Below are 24590 nucleotides of genomic sequence, written 5' to 3' on the forward strand. Positions count from 1 at the left end.
TTATATTAACTCCCTTGGTCTGTCTTGTAAAAAGTGTCTACACGTTTTTTCTTCTACGCTCATTCTCGGATCAAGTTGAAATTTTGCACAATTATTTATTGTACCTGACCAAACAAAAAATCAATAATTAAAATCTTTTTTTTTAAAGTTAACCAATTAGTTAATTAACTATTGGTAATTAATTATTTTGTTTGGTATCGACATTTGACATGTGGTGGTTAAGTTGAATTGAATTAGTCCCCTTTATACTTTGTATAGAGAAAGAGGCCATCCCTTTAAAGTTTGAAACTAACAAAAAGTAAGGTTATATACAAGTGCTTCTTATTGTACCAATAAATAAAGAAAAGTAAGGTTATGTACAAGTGCTTCTGATTGTACTAATAAGTAAAGAAAAGTAAAGATCTCTTAAATGTCACTCAGTCTCCAGGGTTAAAATTTCAGTGTTTAAATTTTTTTTCCCTGCTATTTAAAATCATATCAAGGACTTGGCTAAGATTACTGGTCCAGCTCATTGCTCTGTACTCACGACACACACAGAAGGGGGTTGACCTTTTGCTTGTCTGCCACCATCACCTTCCATCTAAATCAATTCACCTGGAATCTTATCTGCACCAACTTAATTCATTTGAAGTTGCCATGTCCTTGCAGATGTCAGGGATCCTAAAATAAGGATTGTTAAAGACAAACTTCTTAGATGGTACCGGTATTAAACTTCTTATAAGATCAAATGGTTTTTCAAATACTCGTAAATAGTAAAGTACCTTATCGAAGATTATATGAGAAAATGGGGAGATAACACCAAGGAGTAGACCTACTTATGCTTAGCAGAACATAAGGGAATTTACTATAGAGTACAACTACCAATAGCATCCCAAACATTTTCCAACAAAGTTTTAGAATGTGAAACAAAAATGCATAATATACATTGGAATAACATTTAAAACCTGGGGGATGCATTTATATAGGCCCTATATATTTTTTAAAAAAAAGCAAAGCTTCAATATTACATGTATAAAAATACTTTAAGAATATTCAACTATAGCAGTGTATCTGTATACTTTGCACCTAAGGCTCGTATTTGGCAGTGTAAATCTCAAAGACTTTGCCTACAAATGACGGGTTCTAGTAACTTATGAATAACCATGCACTTGACCAAAGTTGCACGTAGCGAAAAAGCCAAACTAGGCATGTTCAAATATAGGTGAATAGGTTAAAGGAAATGGGTAGCTTTCAAACAATCAAATTCCAAGGCAGAAAAGTTGTGGCTCTCAATCGTTGACGTCTGGAGAAATAGGCCTAATTGTAGAACTTTACAACTTAACAACCTCTTGAAAAATATTGTAGCCTGACAGTATAACCCTTGTATAAAGTACTTAAATGGCCACATGTAGCTCGGCACATACACATTGTGATACCCAGAACATAAGATACCAGTGATTTTATTGACCCAAACATGGAAATTCAGTAAGACATTATCTAGCTGCATACTACTATAAACTATAATAATATAGATCAGTGATGCCCGAAATCCAGCCCGCGACGTGGTTCCATCCGGCCCGCCGAAACGTCGGCACAAATTGGAGAAAACCCCCTTACCAAAAGTAAACTAGGTTACAAAGACAGTTTGTGTGGAAACACAAACTCAAAATTGGCCTTCGAAGTGGTCCACCCAGTTTCAATATTTTCAGAAAGAACATCAGAATGAATTCTATCAAAGACAAATTACAGAAAAGAATGGAGAAAGAAGGTTGACAGATCTTGTGTGGTGCCCCAGAGGTCCAGGATAGATGAAAGTGAATGTGAAGTTAGATGTGAACCTGGCCTAACGGATGCCTTATAATGAATATAATGAATTGCTCTAATTGTTTTGTAAAGGGTCAATCTATTATTCAAATCCTCAAGACAAAAACATTTCCGTAAAAAAAAATGTCTTTTAGTTAAGTGTTAAGGTATAGTTCCATGGTTAAGGCAAAGGGTGCCCAAGTCAGACTTGACGAGTCAAAGCTTGAAGAGTTGGACAAGTTCACATACCTTGGCAGCATCATAACAAATGATGGAGATGCCTACCATGATGTAGCGTGCCGAATAGGAAAGGCAGGGAGCATTTTTCAAAGACTGCAGCCTATTTGGAAAAGCCAAGCCATTGTACTCAAGACAAAAATTAATACACCTCCTCAACACAATCGTCTTTCCTACTGCAACATATGAATGGAAACATGGAAGTCATCTGTCAAAATTAAGAAAACTAAATGTGGCTCAACAAAAATGGCTGAGACGGATTTTGGGAGTCGGTTACACAGATCGGGTCTCAAACAAGGAAATCCTATGCCGAACTGGGAGTCGAACACTTAGTGAGGTTGTGACAGAGCGTCGCATGAGTTTTGCGGGACATGTTCTCCGACAAAATGACATACGCATACATAGAGTTGCGATGACATGGAAGCCAATACGAGGAAAGCGCAAGCAAGGACGTCCTCGTATAACTTGGCGCCACACATTCATGGAGGACCTCAGAACAGCGGATTTTTCGCTTTCTTTCAGAAAAGAAAAAAAATAGCCAGTGCATCAGAACTTTGAATGGTCTAAAATATTGTGATGTCGTATTTTCACTATCTTTTCTAGTTTACGAGATCTAAACGGGACGGTCGGACAGACATTCCACACAAAACTAATAGCGTCTTTTCCCCTTTCGGGGGCCGCTAAAAAAAAGGTTGAAAAATGTATCTTTGCCTACTTTAGTGCTCTCATATTTTCTCTGATGGATTGATACCTTGACCTTTAACGTTTGTGCGTTTATGAACATGGACTCTGAATGTAGAATCTACCAGGACCAGTGGGCGGATCTTTACTTTTTTTTTTTTTTTTGTGGGATACCGTACCGTATGGTAATAACCCAACATCTTTGTTTTATAACTCCGCCTGGGTACACCTTATAGGGGTATCTTGCCGGTTCCAAGCCCAGGTAAAGGAGGAGGGGTGATCGTAAGGCTAGCAACCTGACATCACTAAACTATTGCTACAGAAACCGGAAACACACCAAACCAACTAGAACTTGGCTAGGAAGGTTCCTCTGTGGAAGAGTCTATGACGTGTACTAGTGAAAGCCCTCTGGAAGCTAGCACACCGACAAACCTTCTGACGACCAAGACCTCAACCAGGATAGGGACATGGAATCAATAAAGCTAGGCCTGCCTTTTCAAAAGTGGGCAGACCCAAGCAAACCTGGAAGAAATCAGTCATCAGTGAAGCTGAGGGTACTGGAATGACAAGGGAGCAGATGAAGAAAGCTGCTCAGAACCGAGTTCGGTGGAGAGGTGTGGTTGCGGCCCTATGCTCCCCTGGGAGTGCACAGGATTAAGTAAGTAAGTTTGTTTTATAAAGAAAGTGTGGCTGTTTATTTAGGGTGGGCATCACTGATATAGATAAATGCAAACACACACAAAAACAAAAAATCCCCACACACACTACCAGCAATTTATTAATTTCATACATTCTTGGCCCCAACCTTAAAACACCCAGGCTGAAAGTGGAATGAGTCCTGCAATCTCTGTTCTAGCCTTGCTGAAGAGGAGCTGATCACTTCCTCCAGATCTGATGCATGTAACTGTGGTGTAATATGTGCACATTATCTGAAAGTACCAGTACTGGTACTTAAATGGTTTGGTAAGGCATTTTTCATGAAATAGTTCTTGAAGAAATGGCAGCAGTGTGAGTGATACAAGATGCTTTTGTTTATTAGTCAATGTCTTTGTACATTGAAGTATTACAATACTAGCTGTATATGAAGTTGAATTATTGTTTCATCAACTTTTCCAATTTCCTAGGATAAATCATAGTGTAAAGATGTTTAATCCATGTCAGCTTGTTAAGGTTGAACCGGTACCTAGATATTTATATTATTGCATTTGGGTTCCAAGACAAACTGTTCAGTAAATGGCTCACTGACAGATTTTTGCTGAATAGTAACATACATGCAGTTACCACCAAAAGACTCAAGCTTATTTCAACATTAATATGTATTTTTTTCCTATTAAAAATTATATAAAACCAAGTAAAAAGGTTGCCTATAAGGTGCAATATTTCAGCTTGCTAATTGTATGATCACATTCTTTAAAATAATAGAAAAATTATGTTTCTCCTTTAATGTAAATAAATTAAACATGATGAGAATATAACAATATCCAGTGTAGTTTACAAAAGTAACTTTTATTTTTACGAGATTTCAACAAGGTGCATGGGTATGTGTCAATGTTAAAATTGTTTTGTTGTACAATTTTCATTTATTGACAGATTTATGCACCATTGTGTCCATCACATAGATATAAGCTGGCAGTATAAAAATGGGAAATTGATGTGTAACTATTAACATTTAACACTGAAATCTGGCACCGGTATTCACAAACTCAAAAGTAGCACTACAAAGACTACTAAATTATCAAGAAAAGCAAAGATGTTATTTTTAAAACCTTTATTTTTTTTTAATGAAACAGAATAGTTTACTCGTCTTCCTTAGAGCGGAGGCGAGCATTGGGATTTGTCACTTTAATGGCTAACTGCTGAGCACGTTCTACAATATCTTTGCGTTTTTTGCTTGAAACATTGTGTGCAATTTCAGCTGCAAATGTACGGTTCTGCATTAGCAATACTTCCAACTCCTGAAAGAAAAAACATTTGATTTAACAGTAATACTCTTTGTAACAAAATCTAAGTAAATAAATTAAAACAGATGTACCAAACTCTTAAATGGAACATTTATTCTCATTGAGATGCTTTCATGTTGCTATCTGGTATGGTATCAAGATTGTCTTAGTATATAAACGTTAACTGGGTTTCTATCATTGTTTTATTGAAAACTTGACTTCAGCAATATGTTTTATATCATAAATTTCTTAAAATCTATGTCCATATTACAAGATCTTCGAGGCTCGCAAAGACCTTCCTTCGATAACAGTACCAGGAAAAAGAAGAGGCAAACAGAGAAAGCGATGAGAGGACAACATAAAAGAATGGACGGGCATGCTATTGAAAGAGGTTCTAAATAAGGCAAAATACAGGAATGGAGAAAGACGGCCGACGAGTCTTGCATGGTGCCCCAACGGTCCAATAGACTAAGGGATATGTAAAAAAGGATGGAAAAAAAAAAGTTTTCTTCTAGATCTAAACTGATACCAACTAACAGTAGACCCTAAATGACAACACTGGTTAATATCAGATAAAGGGGGAATGCTGAATATGCAAGGTTTAAATAAAGACAGTCAAATCTATATACCAGATGTATGGGTACTTAACAATGAAGTTTTATAAAAGGGGATGTGTGTGTGTGTGGGGGAAGAGAGAGAGAGAAAAGCACATGCATGAGAGGTAGAAGGATGTATGTTGTTTAAAGGTGAGTTGCTTCAATTACTCTATGTGGAAGTTCAAAACTGTCAATAAAAGTTACATTCGTTGTTGCTAAAAAAAAAAACTTGTTCAGTTTTATTCAAGTTCATTATTAATAAAATAATAAACCTACACATCATTTAGTTGGATTACAGCCTAACAACTGTGTAACCACAATCCACCATTCAGTATCTCTACTTGGTAAAATAATAAAATGCACCCTTGTTGCACTTACCCTAACATTGTGGACCAGAAATCTCTTGAAACCATCAGGGCAGATGTGTTTGCATTTTTTCCAGGTACCATAACCAATGTTTGGCATCTTGTATTGACCCTTGAACCTCCTTCTAACTCTGTTGTCAATACCTTTAGGTTTACGCCAGTTTGGCTGCAAATGGAAATGTTTATTTTAAACTCGGAAAAGTAGCATGATTTAAAAAAAAACAACAAAAAACATTAGACACATACCAAACGACTTAGCAAGAGTTTTAGTTATTGATTAACATGCATGACTAGATTGACACATGAAATGGGTACAACATAATTATATTATTTTTTGAAGTAACGCTTGTAATATATAAGATAAGATATTAGTTGCAATTAAAAATACATTAGTTTACCTTAACTTTCCCATATCTGTCTGACTGATGGCGAATAAACTTCTTGTTTCTTTTCTTGACAATATTAGCCTTAATGACTGGTCTGATCGCCATCTTTGGTGATCTGCAAATTAGACGGAAAAACATTCAGAGTATATATATATATATATATAAATATATTTAGTACAGAAATTCATGTTCGAAAGAGCATTTTTTTTAAGACACAATTAAATACAGTAAAGTTGACTAATTTTATCATCAAGTAAATAGTCGATGGCCTACATTAGCTCACTATTCTTTAAAACATACTTCTGGTTCTAGTTCTTAAAAATCAGAACATACAGGTGTAAATAAATCATTTGACAGTGTTGTTGAACCTAATTGCCTTGTTGATCCTGTATTGTTTTAAGTTCATGTGTTTGAGGCAAGTAATGATTGGGACAAGAGATTTACAGCCTATTTTAGACTGATACTAGAGAAAGTGAAAATGTTCAAAAATAGTAGCTGCACCTAGGCCTAGAATTGGGTCAGAAAGAGACACTTTTTAATTATACTTGTGCTGTTACTTTGTCACTATTTTGTGCACAAAAAATTTAACAGCCTCCTCCCATTTCCTCATGTTTTAACACTAGTCTAGAGTAGATCTATGTTGAATTTGAATAGATCGACTATCTAGTGTACATTGTCCTTTCTTAGGCAACAACATCAGTGGTCATCAGCTTTCATTGGACAGACCTTAACGACTAGATCATATGTATTTTATTATAATAATAAGCATATTTTATTTTCTTCATTTAGGGCAATTTAGGCAGTGAAGGACTAGTCCACAATGTGACAATATAGAGTAAAGTAGTAAAGTTCATATCTCTGACAGCTCACTACCGGTATATTTTCATTTATATCTCCATTATTTTAATTGTTTTTGCTAGGCTACTACATTCGTAATGCGCATGCTCTATTTCTTTACTGTTCTGACACATTTGGTTTAATGGACCTCATTCACCAATAGTAAACAAACAACATTTAGCCACATGGTTCACTATCTCTTCTATACAAAATATGTAATCCATATTGGCTGTCATATTCAATGAGACATGTCATGTGATACTTTTTTTCCTTTGTTTTATCAATTCAATATTATCACGTGGCTAAACGTTTGTTTACAATTGGTGAATGAGGTCCATTATTCCTTTGACATCTGAGTTCAACTTGAGTTCAAAGTGAACAGGTACGGAAATTTCATTTTTTTTAATCCGGGGAAAGAAGAAAGTAGGTCAAGACTCAAGGCATAAGGCTATTTTTAATCAGATATATGTAAATCTTCATATGAAATCAGCCAGTCTGGTCATATTATCATTATTGACATTATGATGAGTAGATCTATAAACTATAATAATAATATTAATAATATCTAGAGTTAAGTGCGAAGTTCAAGCAGCCCCGATTTGTCGAGAGGTTCGAACAGTTCACTTTTTATTGCTAAAACTTTTTTATTTGAATGTTTACCAAATTACTACTGTATTGCTACTGCGCATGCGCCTTTTTTCTTCACTTCCAACACATACTATTTCCTTTTCCTTGTAAAGGCTAAGTTCATGGTGAGGTCAAACTCAGGAGGTGTGGAATTCTTTTTTACTACCCGGTAGTGAAGGAAATGGGTCATGGGCTTAAGGCTATTTTTAAGTCTGATGGCTCATTAGCTTAAAGAGACTATTGAAGTTATGGAGGGTGGGAAATGGTGCAATGGATGGTGTTCTTGCGCTGGAGTAAAAAGAAAATGACTTTATACTTACTTTATAGTATAGTGAAAAGTAAATATTAAAATATTTAAAACGTTTTTAGATATGTTTTCATTGATCTGTTCGAACCTCCCATCAACCCGATCGAGCTTACTAACTGGGGAAAAATCCGCTTGAGGAAAAGTATGCTTGGCGATACCTACCCTACACCTCTTTGACCTCGTATTTAATTTGAACTAAGCCGTCTAAGCCTAGTCAGTGATACATTAAATCCAATCTATTTTAAAAGAAAAAAAGGACGAGGAATTCAGAGATACCATCAGTTTTTTCATAGGTCAGACCGTCACGGTGCTATAAAAATCCAAACATGAAAATTGCTGCCAGCAGGCCTGGCTTAATACTTTCGAACTTAGCACTTAACCGTAGATCTAAATCTAAGTCGGCTGGCTAAGACTACTGAGTTACTGAGTGAGTGCTTCCAAGACCGCAAGGGAGGTAAAAAAAATTAGGTAATATTCATATTGACCATAAAAATGACAAGTACTCTATGTATATTTCACCTATTACCCCACCAAATAAAAGAAAAACTGATAAAACAGTGACTGTTTGGTAGGTTTCACAAAACCTTAGTAATATTTTTTACTTAGATCTATTACCGATAACAAATTTTCCTTTTTATTTTCCTACAAGCCAGGTATAAGTAACACGAAAATAAATATTGGTATAAGCACTTTCACTTAACTATAATACAATTCTATTCATGATGAACCTTTGGATGAATCGTTAAAGATATGATTATGAGATATAATAAAGCTATTCATAAACACCTACCTGTGTTGGAATACAAAACAAGAGAAAAGGAAGTTGATACGGCTACAACATCTGTTTCCGGATTTTCGTGCTTGCTTTTCAACTATCGCGAATTAATAATAATAATAAGGCTTGTCTTCGAGTCCGAAGATAGTGAGGAGTGCAGTATTTCCCGTGGCTGCGCAGCCCCAGCGAATTAATCTAATATTTATATGTATTGTTCATATAAAAAAGAGGCTAATTAAATTTTTTAAGTGTCCATGATAATAAATTTATTAGAAAAAAAAATACCTAGAAAAGATTTTTCTTGCAAAACCTGTGCAGTAAAACTAAAACACATTCCTAGCATATGGAACCATTTCAAATACAAAATCAAAATCTAATAAAATACTCAGAAAGACACAAAGATAAAGGCACATTCCTCGTTCCATATTTTAGGACAAATTTGTAAAAATGCTACTTCTTTCATAGTACTATTAGAGCATGGAATGGGTTGCCTTAGCCAGCCAGGAAAACCAGCTAGTGACTAGGCAGAATTTAATTTAAGTTATTGGTTTATATGCATGACGCGTAGGGACGTAATCATCATCTTTTTTTTTTAAGTAACGTCTGTATTATATAAGAAGAAGGAATGTGCTTTTATCTTTGTGTCTTTCTGAGTATTTTATTAGATTTTGTTTTTGTATTTGAAGCTTATGGTTCAGTGTTTTATGTATTATTGCTACTTTACTTTTGAGTCTTCTCTCCTGAAAACTTTCTAAATTTAGTGATTTTACTGAAGGTGTTACTCTAGTCAAATGTTAATATTCGTTTGTTATAAATCTTACTGCTCTATTTTTTGTGTCTGTTCCAGTTTCTTAATGTTCTCTATTGAGTTGACGTGTCCCAAACAGAGGATAGCATACTTTATAATAGGCCTAACCAAGGTTAATACAATATATAACATTTTAGTTTCATGTTCTTATTTGATTTAGGCCTATAAACATAATAATGCTTTGTTTGATTTTTTTTTTTAGTTTCATCAATATGGGGATTCCATGACAGTTGTTCATTTATTAAAATTATAACACCTAGGCCTAGGTATTAAGGTCCTATTTTGCGTTTTTAGTCTGTGTTACTATGGTTTGCCATGAATAAGTGGAATTTATTTGTTTTATGTTTTTTTTTTGTTACTCTATTAATAACTCAATAACTGACATTTTTTGGGGGTCGAAAGACATGCTCCAATTTGATTCCCATTTCTGCAATTCATCTAATTCTCTAAAAATTTCTGTATCCTGTGTTGTTTTTATTGTTCTAAATCTATATATTATGAAATTGTCTGCAAATAATCTGACTTTTGTTGCTGAACTAATGCAATTTGGTAAATCCTTTATGTAAATTAAAAATTGTATATCTAATATAGTGGACCTGCCTAAGACTTCCTTGAGAAACACTTGAGTTTATTGTTATTGCAGTTGATTTAGATCGAGCCATTTGTTATAACTGTTCGATCTCTCCCTCCGGTGTTAATATTACCAAACTCTTTTCTTTTGTACACAGTAGACAGAGTAATAGAGAATAGGTAGCATATTAATATTACTAATTAAATTATTCACAGATTCGCCCGTCCCCCCCCCCCCTACTATTTTATTTGGGGGGAGTCAATATGTTTTATGTACTATATCTATGTGAAAAAAAAATGGCGGCGATTGAGCTATAAATTCTAGGACTAACATTTCAGCCAATATATACCTTTGATCTTTAGTTTTGAAAAGTGCAAAACTGCCATATTCCCAATATTTTGTCTTTGTTTTATAATCATAGACATAGGCAAATATATATAGGTTTGTGATGTGGATCTACAAACTTATCTTTTCCCAAATATTTCCGATAATAATTTGTTCTTTATCGTCCAGTCTATATATATATATATGTCTATGGTCGGAACGCCAGGAAATAGTATGTAGATCTAGATTCTAGATCTGTCGAAAGCTGTGTGTAATTTGTAAATGACAACTATGTTTACTCGTATATATCACGTGGGTAGCGTGGCCGAGCGGTCTAAGGCGCTGGTTTAAGGCACCAGTCTCTTCGGAGGCGTGGGTTCAAATCCCACCGCTGCCATTCTTTTTTTTTTTTTTTTAAACTTTGGTTATTTTTGTTTAATATAAAAGTAAACATAACTAAGCGAAACACAAGATTAAGATGTATGTAACTATACATTTAAAAAGAAGCCACTAAATTTGTGTTGTTAATATTTGTAACGGTATTATTTAGATGACCAGATATTTGGGCAGCGAAAGCGGGACACATGTCGATCAAGGGGCATAAAAAGAACAGGCTTGGATTTTTTTCGAGTAACATTTCAACAACCTAGACACTTTATTAGAACACATCACAATGTACACAGACACACATTTTACACACACGATGTGGGACATTGTAGGCCTACCTACAGATGCAATAATAATTGCAGGTTTTCTGAAATGTTTTCCATGATAGATCATCTTTCTGTTCGATCCATGTTAAAGCGTTAACCGTCAATATGCGACTTCTGTCTCTGAAATAATCGGCACAATTTTTGTACAAGATTAAGATTGTCTCTGCTCATGGGCGGACTGGCTATATGGGCATTCGGGGAAATGCCCGGTGGGCCGGTACCCAAATGGGCTAGTAGGGACACCTAAAGGGCTTCATGAATGCCATTATATAACGTATTTAACTTTTAATAACAATAATTATAAGTTATTGTAAAAGGGGCCGTCTGAGCGTCGTGTTTTTTTTTTTTTAAATCTTTACAGACTCTACAGTGTAATGGTAATTTAATCTAACACACTTTCCGAAATAATGTAATAGTCTACATCCTTCATCCTTTTAGGGCCCACACTTTTAACGATTAAAAAGCAACGTTAGGCCTGCTATATTTCTTAAAAAAGGTAGAGTTCATCGTATGCATGCGTTCAGTTATCGATACATTATCAAACTTAACAGAATTATTTTGAGGACAGATAGACCACGAAATGGATGGCCATCATATAATATACAATTTAAGGGCCGGATGGTATAAAAATGCCCGGGCCGATTTTAACACACAGTCCGCCCCTGTTACTCTGCTACAAAACTTTTTTAGCCAACTCGCATCATCCAAAAATTAGTCGCTTGCGTACTTCTTTGAGGAAGAATACTTTCAAATTTTCATGATTCTTTTCTTGCATTTCTGAATCAACTCGTCAATGGCAAGAGCACTGACATTCTGTCAATCAAGAAACTTCTGCATGGACAATGTTTTGTACAAAATGCAACAAAAATTCAGCACATGCGTTTTCAAATAGGCCTACACTTTTTATCATTGTGGGGACACTGGGGACACTTCTCTTGAGAAAACTAATATGATTTCAAAGGCCTAATTTAAATAGTCTCTCCACCAAAGGCTTCAGAACTAAGCACCTGGTCTTTCCATAGCCCGAATTCTGCTTTATTCTAACTCTACGAATTGGCTTTTTTTTTCTATTAAAGAATTCAAGCGAAGAGTGGCACAAAGAATTGCATCATCAGGGGAAATAATGTCACTTTATTGTGGTCTCGAAGCATCAGTGAACGCTGTCAAAAACTGGGCATCACTAACCTGCTTCTTTGCGTTGTTCATTGTATAGGGGCCAAACCTTTAGTAACGATTGCTTCACATTTGATTGAAAACTGTTATTATAATAGACAAAACTAACTATACCGGCTGTGAACTGATCTATTAATTATTTAAATGTTGGAGAAGTGCCTTAATGGAGGCTCACAAAGTTAAAAAAGTTTTTCAAAACAAAAGCTTGACATTGGTCGACTTTTTAAAAATGAAAGCGGGACATTTTATGTAAAGCGTGACAGAGGGTCCAAAGCTGGACTGTAAATATTTGAAATTCTGATCATCTTAATATTAAACTAAAACAACACTTTACTAATTTTTTTTAAAGATTTATTCACATGATGGCCTAGTATTCCAGTAGTTTGTGGAACACCAGGATTCCGCGTTTGGGAAACACTGCCTTATGGGAAATAACCTAAAACCAATTAAGCGGTTCAAACCAAGGGACCACCATTCTGAATGAACATTTCACTTTACCCAAACCCACATTGCCTACACATGTAATCACCATAAGCATGGGCGTAGCCAGGGGGGGTTCTTGGGGCTCAAACCCCCCCGAAATGAAATCCCCCCCCCTGGGGGGGAGCGGAATTAAGTGACTGATTTTTTCTTTCATTTTGTTTATTTTAGGTGAGATTTTAATACTAAATCATCACTTACCACAGCACAGCCGAGGCAGTTTTGAGTTAAAAACCCTCTACCAGGGGGTTTTGAGATTTTAAAAACCTCTATCAGGGGGTTTTGAGATTTTAAAAACCCCTATCAGGGGGTTTTGAGATACAAATCCCTCTACCAGGGGAATTTGAGTTTAAAACCCCCTACACGGGTTTTGAATTTTAAACCCCCTACCAGAGGTTTTTGCAGTTAAATCCCCCCCTTCTATAAAACAAAACAAAAAAAAATGCAAACAACAATCCCAAATTCCAACAGCACAGTTGAGGAAGATTTTGATTTTAAAACCCCATCCAAAATTTACGATAACCCCATCTTCAATATCAAAAAAGCAAATTACACACTCAAATTCTATGAGCGTAGCCAAAGGTGTTTTTGAGTTTAACCCCCCTCTCCCTTCCACTTGGGGTTTGAAGCTAAAAAGTACCTCTTCAATATAAAAAAAAAAGCAAATTACACACTATAAAATCTATGAGCGTAGCCAAAGGGGTTTAGAGTTTAAATCCCCCTCCTCCAGATGGTTTTAAAGTTTAAAACCCCTCCAGATGGTTTTGAGTTTAAAATTCCCCTACAGAGCGTTTATAGTTGAAACCTCTCTCTTCAATATTATTTTAAAGCAAACTACAGTCACCAAATTCTATGATCGTAGCTAAATGGGGTTTTGAATTAAAAACAAAACAAAAAAAAAAACCCAGAGATTTTTTAGTTTAAAACCCCTAAACAGATGATTTGACGAAAAAACTTTCCTTTTCGATATAAAATCTAAAGCGAAATACAGGCATGTAATTCCAAGAGCGTAGTCAAGAAAGGTTACAAATTTCTACCAGTGGCTTGGGCTCCATTAATTAAGTGTGAATAGTCTTCTGCCGAAATTGAAAAACACTAAATGTGGCTCAACAAAGATGGCAAAGACAGATTTTAGGAGTCAGTCATAGAGATCGGGTCTTAATCAAAGAAAAATTTTGCCGAACTGGGAGTGGAATCCTTAGTAAGGTTGTGACAGAGCGTCGCATGAGGTTTTGCGGGACATGTTTTCAGACAAAATGAATTACGCAAAATAAGAGTTGCGGAAACAGCTTGCCGGAAAATGCGCCGAACGGCGCGAGAGGGTCTAAGTCAGTAAGAATAGCACATTAGGTTTTTGAAATAAAACTTTTTAATAGCAAGATAATGCACTGTAGATACCTCAGAATATGCACTTTGTTGGCTTTCAATACCAGAAATAGTGCTCGGCGGCGGGGCTTCGCCCCGCGCTGGGGGGGGGGGGGCGCTGCGAAGGGCGGGGAGTCTACAATAAACAATAAACGTCTTCCGAAAGGGTCAGAATGTAATAAAGATTAATTATGTACACACACACACACACACACACATATATATATATATATATATATATATATATATATATATATATATATATATATATATATATATATATATATATATATATATATATATATATATATATATATATATATAGATATATAATTTTTTTTCGCGGGGTGGGGGGTGGGGGGAGGTCCGGGGGGGATCCCCCCCAAAACCCTCCCCGAAAAAAAATCCTGGCTACGCCCATGACCATAAGTGTTACCTAAGGCCATCATTGCGTGACATCACCCACATTAAAAAACGTACTTTCCCAATAAAATCCTAGATGTTTAATTTTTTTTTATTGGAACAGTGCAAAGAACAATTCATTAATTGGAACATTGGAATAAACCATCCGCTGATACATTTTACCCGTTATTTTCAATATTGTATCAGTATCACCTTTGTCACTTAGTACGACCCGCACCCATTACCTAGCGACGCCACTGCACACGGACACAGGTTTCTATCCCAAATTTCACTAGGAATTTTAAGCGTCCCTGGGTCCACACTAATAGAATGGGACCTAATATTAGTTGAGGAAACTAAAGGTGATGGGTCATTCTGGGGGCCACATAAACACACTTGTTATCATTGGCAATAGAATTTTCCCCATTTCCGACAGGGTCTGAAAAGACAACTTTACTTACTTGTTTAACGAATTAGAATGTCTGTGTCTGTTTTGTTGTGTAATAACCAAACATGTGTCAAAGACCTAGTATTTACCTAGTGTAACTAACAAGACAGACATAGTTGTTTGTGGTGAATTTGTTTTAAACTCAGCTCTTTTTTTTTTATTGCCCTATACTGTTCTCAACAGCCAATGACGTCAGATTAAGTGGAATGGTGGCAAGTTCTATAGATACAATTTTGCCAAAATAAATGAATGTACCAATGGATAACATGACTGGGAGGTGGGTTGATGACACCAAGAATTAGCAGACGATTAATACCAGCTTATATGAAGACAGTTTGTTAGAGATGGTTGTCGGTAAGCTTATGATGCATACATATCTATTAAGCATTCATTCTATTAAAAAAAACACCAAAAGACTTGATTTTGTTAAATTTATTGCACAAACAAACCTCGTTATAATGTTATAATCGCATAGAACAGGAAAGGAGAAGAATTCCGACTTTATTTGCTATTTGGGATATTTAAAAGTACCATTTTATTATATTTTTAATTCAATAAATGTGTTTCTTTGAGGCCTAGCGGGATATGAACTTCTACTAATAGATGAGGGAATGCAGAAACAATGACTATCATCTTGATTCTACTCCCTAAAAATTTAAACCATTCTGCAATGTCCAATTAACTACTACGTCTTCTAGACCATTTTGCCATGTCTAATTAGCTATCACGTCTACTGGGCCATTCTACCATGTCTAATTAACTACTACGTCTACTGGGCCATTCTGCCATGTCTAATTAGCTATCACGTCTACTGGGCCATTCTGCCATGTCTAATTAGCTATCATGTCTACTGGGCCATTCTGCCATGTCTAATTAGCTATCACGTCTACTGGGCCATTCTGCCATGTCTAATTAGCTATCACGTCTACTGGGCCATTCTGCCATGTCTAATTAGCTATCACGTCTACTGGGCCATTCTGCCATGTCTAATTAGCTACCACGTCTACTGGGCCATTCTGCCATGTCTAATTAGCTATCATGTCTACTGGGCCATTCTGCCATGTCTAATTAGCTATCACATCTACTGGGCCATTCTACCATGTCTAATTAACTACTACGTCTACTGGGCCATTCTGCCATGTCTAATTAACTACTACGTCTACTGGGCCATTCTGCCATGTCTAATTAGCTATCACGTCTACTGGGCCATTCTGCCATGTCTAATTAGCTATCATGTCTACTGGGCCATTCTGCCATGTCTAATTAGCTATCACGTCTACTGGGCCATTCTGCCATGTCTAATTAGCTATCACGTCTACTGGGCCATTCTGCCATGTCTAATTAGCTATCACGTCTACTGGGCCATTCTGCCATGTCTAATTAGCTATCACGTCTACTGGGCCATTCTGCCATGTCTAATTAGCTACCACGTCTACTGGGCCATTCTGCCATGTCTAATTAGCTATCACGTCTACTGGGCCATTCTGCCATGTCTAATTAGCTATCACATCTACTGGGCCATTCTACCATGTCTAATTAACTACTACGTCTACTGGGCCATTCTGCCATGTCTAATTAACTACTACGTCTACTGGGCCATTCTGCCATGTCTAATTAGCTATCACGTCTACTGGGCCATTCTGCCATGTCTAATTAGCTATCACGTCTACTGGGCCATTCTGCCATGTCTAATTAGCTATCACGTCTACTGGGCCATTCTGCCATGTCTAATTAGCTATCACGTCTACTGGGCCATTCTGCCATGTCTAATTAGCTATCACGTCTACTGGGCCATTCTGCCATGTCTAATTAGCTATCACGTCTACTGGGCCATTCTGCCATGTCTAATTAGCTATCACGTCTACTGGGCCATTCTGCCATGTCTAATTAGCTACCACGTCTACTGGGCCATTCTGCCATGTCTAATTAGCTACCACGTCTACTGGGCCATTCTGCCATGTCTAATTAGCTATCACGTCTACTGGGCCATTCTGCCATGTCTAATTAGCTATCACATCTACTGGGCCATTCTGCCATGTCTAATTAGCTACCACGTCTACTAGACCATTCTGCCATGTCTAATTAGCTACCACGTCTTCTAGACCATTCTGCCTTGTCCAATTAGCTACCACGTCTACTAGACCATTCTGCCATGTCCAATTAGCTACCACGTCTTCTAGACCATTCTGCCATGTCCAATTAGCTACCACGTCTTCTAGACCATTCTGCCTTGTCCAATTAGCTACCACGTCTTCTAGACCATTCTGCCTTGTCCAATTAGCTACCACGTCTACTAGACCATTCTGCCTTGTCCAATTAGCTACCACGTCTTCTAGACCATTCTGCCTTGTCCAATTAGCTACCACGTCTTCTAGACCATTCTGCCTTGTCCAATTAGCTACCACGTCTTCTAGACCATTCTGCCTTGTCCAATTAGCTACCACGTCTTCTAGACCATTCTGCCTTGTCCAATTAGCTACCACGTCTACTAGACCATTCTGCCTTGTCCAATTAGCTACCACGTCTTCTAGACCATTCTACCTTGTCCAATTAGCTACCACGTCTTCTAGACCATTCTGCCTTGTCCAATTAGCTACCAGGTCTTCTAGACCATTCTGCCTTGTCCAATTAGCTACCACGTCTTCTAGACCATTCTGCCTTGTCCAATTAGCTACCACGTCTTCTAGACCATTCTGCCTTGTCCAATTAGCTACCACGTCTACTAGACCATTCTCACTCACAGTAAATTAGCCACGACTAGGCCAAAGTGTGTCTCATTAGCCACAACTGGGACATAGTGTATACTAGGTTACAATGTCTCACACTCACAGTAAATTAGCCACGACTAGGCCAAATTTTGTCTCATTAGCCACAACTGGGACATAGCGTGTAAGCCACTACTAGGCAATCTTTTGTTTCATTAACCACTATAACTTATTTACTAAATTGAAGTAAATACAATATCAATTTTTCCCAAGAATTTGTCTGACTTTCAATAAAAGTTGTATAACTAGTCTCTTACCTAGTTACACAGAGTTAAAAGAAAAAAACAACTTTTTAAGACAAAAATTCTTTATAAATTAATAACCAGTTTTTTAAATCCTTTAAAAAAAATCAACAACTTTTCACAAAATATTTTAAATAAGTTTAATGATAACAAATAGAAACATTTTGAAAAAGAGAATAGATTGATAAAAGTGTCCTCAGAGTAACTTGAATCAGATAAACAAATCTGCAGTATCAAAGTATTAAGTGAAGAAAGCTTTGCTATCTCAAATTAGGCTTGGACATGGCAGTGCTTTTGTTTTAAAAAAAAAATGAAATAAGACTAGTTGATTTCTTTTTTAAGTATCTGCATTCAAACTTGAAATTATTCTTAACAAAGATTTAATGTTGAGAAACTTACTAATACGAATAAAAGTAAAGTTATTCTCCAACATAATTCAAACAAGAACTCAAAATCACATCAATCCTTTCTCTTACATAAGGTTATCTGACCTCCATTCATGGCTGTTCACCTCCTCATCATGTATACAAAATATTTATAATATAATGAAGACAATAAATATATAAAATTTTTGATACAAGAATTATTCAAAGCTACAGAAAATCATACTGAAACTCATTGAAAATTCTAAAGAGTTTTTCAAGTTACATCCACAGCCCAAAGAATATTTATCATACATTAACATCAACAATAAGACAAAAGTGCTGAGTATAAATTAATATTTTTTGTTTACCGTAAACATAAACTAATATAACAACATCAGAACCATCCAAAATATGTAATGCTGAAATATTACTATACCGAATTCAAATACAGTAATGCATATGAATTATTATTTAGGGTAAAAGTGTTGTAGCAATGCAGTTTTGCTAAATTTCCTTATTTTGAGACCAGCTCAAACTTAAGTCTATATGAACAATATATAAACAATTTGAATAATGTGCAAATAATTATTACTTGTAATAAACAATGAAAGCAACATTAAGAGACATTCCTCTCATACATCTAACAGATACAAACACTTTTGTGATTCATTAGAAGTGGGTGGTAACTACTGGGTGGATACATGCTCTTATATAATAGATAAGCTCCCTTTTTATAACAACATCTCCATGTAACACCCACTTCTCAGAATTTTGTTTTTACAAATAAATGTATTTACATTATCTCTTATGCTGATCAAGTTAAAACAGATATTGTTAAAGCTTAAAGAGACTTAATATAGCACAGGCATATAATCTGTACAAAAAAAGATTATTCTTCTATATACATAGTTAAAGGCCAAAGAAGTAGTCTTTTCTGTTACAGAACATTCTGTTTGTTCAAGTCAAACTTAAAAGTCTGTCAATACAGATCCTTCTGGGGGTCCAGTGATTTACCTGAAACAAAAAGTTACTTATGAGAGACGTGGTGGCTGAGCGGAAAAGTGTTTGGCTTATGAACTGCTGTGTTCCGGGTTCAAATCCTGATTGAAAACTGGAATTTTTAATTTCAGGATCTTGGGCACCTCACAATCAACCCTACTCTAATGGGTACCTGACATTAGTTGGGGAAAAGTAAAGGCGGTTGGTTGTTGTGCTGGCCACATGACACCCTCATTACTCGTGGGCCAAAGAAACAGATGACCTTTACATCATCTGCTCTATAGATCGCAAGGTCTGAAAAGGGAACTTTAATTTTTTTAATTCACTTACGATCTAATGTGATTGATTTCTGTACAAAAATTTTTTCACCCAAATGTGTATATTTTATTTTCCTGTATCCAGCAAGCTATTACAATGAGGTGACTGAAAAAAAAAGGTTGACCAAATCTGAATATTACTTAACGCATAGCATAAAACTGGTTAGGCAAGATGATCAGCACAGAAAAGCTTTAAAAGCTTATAGATCGCAATATAAATAACTAATAAAAAAACAAGATATCTGGGACTTATAGAGTAAAGAAAGCTTTGATTTCCAACCAAGGTTAAGGTGCGAGACCAAGGTGTTTTCATTTTTTTTTTAAATTTTAAATTTCATTTTCAAAGTTTCAAGTAATCAATATATATAAGTAAGCATGGCAGTTCAAGGTAATTCGGACAACAAACTTTTGCAGGTAATGTTTTTTTACCTCTCTTGGGGAAGAAATCTAACTCCAGATCAGGTCCCTCTGAGCTTGTGCTGAGAACAGTGACCAATTTACTTGGCCATGAGCCATAACCATTGTCAGTAGAAGCTGTGTGGCTCAGGCTACGTGCTCCATGCTGTATGCCATCTGCACTACTTTCTTCTTGACTCATGTCTGACAACTGGCGCTCTAAGTGACGTCGCTTGATTTCTTCTTCCTGTGAAGTTAATAATTAAAAGATTAAATACTTTTTAAATATTTTGAATGAGCATTATCTTAATAATTGGCATTTTTCTGAGTGGAAAAGCCACACTCAAACTGATTCCCATTTCTGCAATCCTTCAAATTCTCTTTGTAAAATTTCAGAAACTTGTGTTGTTTCTATTGTTCTCTCTCTATGTATATCATGCAATTTTCTATAAATAGTCTAACTTGTTCCTGAGCTCATGCTAATAGGTATTACGTTATTTAGGAAAATTAGAAACAGTAATGGGCAATTAGTTTGTTTTACAAAATAAAATGTTTCAGATATTCCTTCTTAGCCTAAACCTCCTAAAGGACAACGAGGAAGGCAGCAGAAAAAGATTGAACCAGAGACATTCATGACCAATGAACGTCAGTCCAGACTAGGCAGGCACCCTAACTATCATAACTCTCTTTTACTAAATAGTATCATGAACTCAATAACAGCTCAGTGGTTTACAGGAAATCACAAATAAAAATGTCTGCTAGTTAGACTACGAGTTAATCTTGAGTCCCTTATTTTCAGTGCTAACCAATGTACGATTATACCACATACAACAAAAAATAATCATGTCAAAGACTAACCTCCAAAATTCTTTCAGTCTTTCTCAAACTGCTTGCAACCTCTTCTTGGCTCAAATGTTCTTGTTCAGCTTCTGTAATTAGTCTATAACAATCAAACAAATTGTTTAAATTGATAATTTCTTTTAAAAAAGGGCAACATATCAATCAATTCATGAAGTCACGTAAATCATACATTCATAAATTTAGTTCTTCTAAAACAGAATGCAGAAACCAGATGTAAAAGTTTTTGGACTTTAAAAAAAACAACAACATATTCATATTGTTATGTACTAGATTAGAGAGGATGTTAGTTTTGTTAGACAAATATATTGTGTATTGTTTTTAGACGGTAAAAGTAGTGACTAGGAAGACAGACCTAGTAGACTAGAGAGAGCAACATGGCCATAATATATAAGTAGGCTGTTTTGGATGATAGTTAGAGACGTTTATGAAGATAGATGGACTTCCCAGTTATAAATAAATGTGCCATTTGAAATAGTAAAAGTCAAGTATATCAAGTATATTATTAACATGTAATGTTCTGTGACTAATGTGAAGTCATTAATGAGATAAAAGTGAAGTCAGATTAGATAAGCCCACATTATTCAGTTTTCTTGTTGTAAACAGCCTGAGATATTGTGAAACAATAATTTAAAAAAATGTGTCTAGTCCATTGGTACATTCATTTATTTTGGCAAAATTGTATCTATAGAACAAATCCAAAGAATGTAATGGTATGTGTCTTCTCTTTGGCTATTTTGCCACCATTCCAGTTAATCTGTCGTCATTGGCTGTTGAGAACAGAATAGGGCAATAAAAAAAAAGAGCTCAGTTCAAAACAAATTCACAAACAACTATGTCTGTCTTGTTAGTTACACTAGGTAAATACTAGGTATTTGACACAGGTTAGGTTATTACACAACAAAACAGACACAGACATGCTAATTCGTTAAACAAGTAAGTAAAGTTGCCTTTTCAGGCCCTGCCGGAAATGGGGAAAATTCTATTGCCAATGATAACATGTGTGTTTATGTGGCCAGCAGAATGACCCATCACCTTTAGTTTCCTCCACTAATATTAGGTCCCCATTCTATTAGTGTGGACCCAGGGACGCTTGAAATTCCTAGTGAAATTTGGGATTGAAACTTGTGACCCCTAGTTCAGCCTTACCACTTGGTCACCATACACCCTCACAAAAAAAATGTATTACTTTATTTCTAATGTATAATAAAATAAAAGTTTTAAACTGAAGCTATTTCTTATAAGATCATGCTAGTATTGATAATTATTAGTACAATATGGAAGACTAAATATAATTTGCTTATTAAAGAATAAGAAGTTCATAAACACTAACCTATTAAAATGGTCATTGGAGTATAGTAAATCAACATCTTGACCATCTTCTCCTGGGCTATCCATGTGCTCCACAAAATAAATATAATCCACATGAATGTCTGGAACAGATTTTTCCTTAACGCTGCCTTTAACCTTCACTGAAGATGAGGCCCTGCCCACTATCTCTGCATTTGCGTTGCCATAATCACCCGAGCTAAAAGAAGGTTCTGTTTTCATTTTCTCCATGAAATCGCCTGTAAAAACTCTGGAGTGCTTCTTCTTGTCAGAACTTAATTTTGAAAATTCGTTGGACAATGAGTCTTCTTGTATGGAGCGCAACATTTCAATTTCCTCCAGGTCTCTGTAGTCTGACTCTTGGTCAAAATCGAGTCTGTACCTGTTAAAAGTCTCCACAGGCCTCGAGGTCAAGTCTTTCATGGATACAGCAGGACGCAGGAAAGAGGGTGAGAGGAAATTCCTATTTGCCAGGTGGTTGAGGCTCATTCTGGAAGAGCTTAACTTTGGATCATAATCAATGTCATAGTCTGGGAGCCCATGATCTAAGTAACTTGGCCAAAAGTGATCCAAAAGCTTTGTTTCAGTTTCTGGGGATGTTTTGTCTTTTGTTGCAGCTGACTGCCTGATTTTTTGTCCCTTAGAAGCATTGCTGGACACAGGACTAATAGAATCAAGATCAGACCAACTCTGATGTTTTGGTTGACTCTCAGGCTTTGAAAATCTGGTAGTATTCACATCTGAATTTGTAGAGTATGATCCAGAGGCCAATTTGGGGCCCTCTGTGAAATTATAAGAGTCTTCCTGATCCAAAGTGTCATCTTTAGTGTCATCCTGCAATTCAAAAACAGGGTTGATTTTTACTTCTGTTTTATAACGCACTTCGCTGCGCCCGTTGGCTAGGTGAAAAGGAAGTGGTGCGGTCTGGAGACCTATTGTTGTGAGCTCTTCCATTGACTTGGCCAGATTTCTCTTCATCCTAAGCACAGCATCAATGGGATTTTCTTTTGCATTTTCAGAGAAACTGTTTAATGGCTCCTTGTCAAAGGCTTCATCTTCAGATTGATGGGACTCTTGTTGCCTCAGATCAAGAGCAGACTTTGAAAATCTGCCAAGACTCTTCTTCTCTTCTTTTTCTGTTCCATCCTCTTCTGGATTTTGTGGGGTTGAACTTGCTGACAATAGTTTGGAAACTCTTTTCAACTTTTCAGTATTACTGAGCTCACTGGCTGAAATATCTCTTATCTTCTGCACAAGGTTATCATAGGGATCTTGAGATTCTTCAGTAGGGCTTAATCGGTATTCCTCGTCATCAGCATACACTTTTTGTTCTGGTTTTTCTTTGTCACTCTCCAGACTTTCAAACTTAAAGGTGTATAGAGGATGGGATTTCCTCTCTTTGGGTGTAAATGTCAGTCTAATGAACCTTTCATCTGGAGCTGAGTGCCCAATGTCTAAAGGACTAGGTTTGTTGCCATAATTACTAGACTTGGTTTGATTCGGTGGAGTCTGATTTTCTGGATTAACTTGACTTTCTGGAGTCAAAGAAGAAGAAGGCTCCAACACAGAATAGCTCTTGCCCTGAAAAGAAAAATCATCCGCACTGCCATCTGTCTTATATTCCTTTTTCAGTGCACTATCCAACCTGTTTTCCAGGTCTCGGCTCTGAAGGAGGTCCGAGGGATCAGAAAAAGCAACATCCTCAAAGGCTCTTCTCTCCATGTTGGTTGCTCTCAAAACTGTATCTTGGCTTTCTCTTCTGGCCTTTCGTGGATAGGCTCTGGCTCTAATCATGTCTTTCCCTGGCGGCTGACCTGCAGCTTGCTGCTGTATTCCACTGACAGCTCGTTCATAGTCAAATACACTTCCATCAGTGCTAGAACTATTAAAATTAAATTCTACACTTTTAGCCCTAAACATTGATCTTAATGGTGTCTTTTTGTCTACATTTCTTTCTGTGACAGCTAAGAGAGGATTAGGTTTGCCCAAGTTAGTCTCCAGCTCCAAACTGCCTAAACTTTTTCTTTTCCCAGTTTTATCTGGAGTTCTATTGAAAGTCTGTACACTGTCTGATGGCAGCCTATCAGATTGTGATCCAGCTATGGAGTCTAAATTATCTGATGATTTATTTCTGTGTTTGGAAGAGGCCAGGGTGTGATAGTTCCCATTTGTTCTCTCTCCCTGTGGGATGCCAAACAGTTCTGCCCTCCAAGCTAAAACAGCTTTAACAAGCTGCAGTGGAAGACGTGTACTTGACAATAATCTCTGTATAAGACGCAGCCTAAATAAATAAAAAAAATATATTTAAGCAATCAAACCTGTTAACTTACTAAAAAAAAGAGTTAAAAATTTTAAGAAAATATTTAAGCAATAAAATGTGTTTTTTAAATTAAAAAAAATAGTTTTAAAAAATAAAAAATCTGTTCTTCAACTTAGGTCCTCCTGTTATTAAAATGAGTCATATTCTTTTAAATCATTCCTTCTGAACAGTAAGATATTTGA

At 36.2% G+C, this 24590-nt stretch overlaps 2 protein-coding genes and 1 non-coding gene across 5 annotated transcripts in view; 1 reads left to right on the top strand and 2 right to left on the bottom strand.

The window, feature by feature from the left end:
- Positions 1-4453: 4453 nt before the first annotated feature.
- On the bottom strand, positions 4454-8652 carry LOC106060928 (60S ribosomal protein L32-like). The gene is made up of 4 exons (XM_056044981.1): positions 8549-8652; positions 6000-6102; positions 5615-5767; positions 4454-4655 (listed from the first exon to the last, which is right to left on the bottom strand). Exons 2-4 carry the CDS (start codon positions 6090-6092, stop codon positions 4497-4499), a joined length of 405 nt encoding a protein of 134 aa, XP_055900956.1. The 5' UTR covers positions 6093-6102; positions 8549-8652; the 3' UTR covers positions 4454-4496.
- Positions 8653-10551: 1899 nt separating this feature from the next.
- Trnal-aag (transfer RNA leucine (anticodon AAG)) lies at positions 10552-10633 on the top strand. The gene has a single exon. It is a non-coding gene; the product is annotated as a tRNA-Leu (tRNA).
- A 7495-nt stretch (positions 10634-18128) lies between these two features.
- LOC106060929 (uncharacterized) overlaps positions 18129-24590 on the bottom strand; it is a 31875-nt gene continuing 25413 nt past the window's right edge. For all 3 annotated transcript variants that reach the window (XM_056044987.1, XM_056044985.1, XM_056044986.1), the window contains exons 13-16: positions 22093-24369; positions 20760-20841; positions 19935-20148; positions 18129-19203 (exon numbers count right to left, since the gene is read on the bottom strand). In XM_056044987.1, coding sequence (XP_055900962.1) covers positions 19169-19203; positions 19935-20148; positions 20760-20841; positions 22093-24369 — 2608 coding nt within the window. In that variant the 3' untranslated portion in view covers positions 18129-19168. The remainder of the gene's footprint in view (positions 19204-19934; positions 20149-20759; positions 20842-22092; positions 24370-24590) is intronic.

Source organism: Biomphalaria glabrata, chromosome 10 (genome assembly GCF_947242115.1).
Source record: "Biomphalaria glabrata chromosome 10, xgBioGlab47.1, whole genome shotgun sequence".
In the NCBI taxonomy this organism is placed as follows: domain Eukaryota; kingdom Metazoa; phylum Mollusca; class Gastropoda; family Planorbidae; genus Biomphalaria; species Biomphalaria glabrata.

Excerpts from the sequence above, each read along its gene's own strand:
- LOC106060928 (XM_056044981.1), bottom strand. The coding sequence starts at position 6,092 with ATGGCGATCAGACCAGTCATTAAGGCTAATATTGTCAAGAAAAGAAAC. Across the intron at positions 5,768-5,999 it reads ACAGATATGGGAAAGTTAAG|CCAAACTGGCGTAAACCTAA; the intron begins GTAAACTAATGT and ends TTCCATTTGCAG. Across the intron at positions 4,656-5,614 it reads TTCTGGTCCACAATGTTAGG|GAGTTGGAAGTATTGCTAAT; the intron begins GTAAGTGCAACA and ends TTTTTCTTTCAG.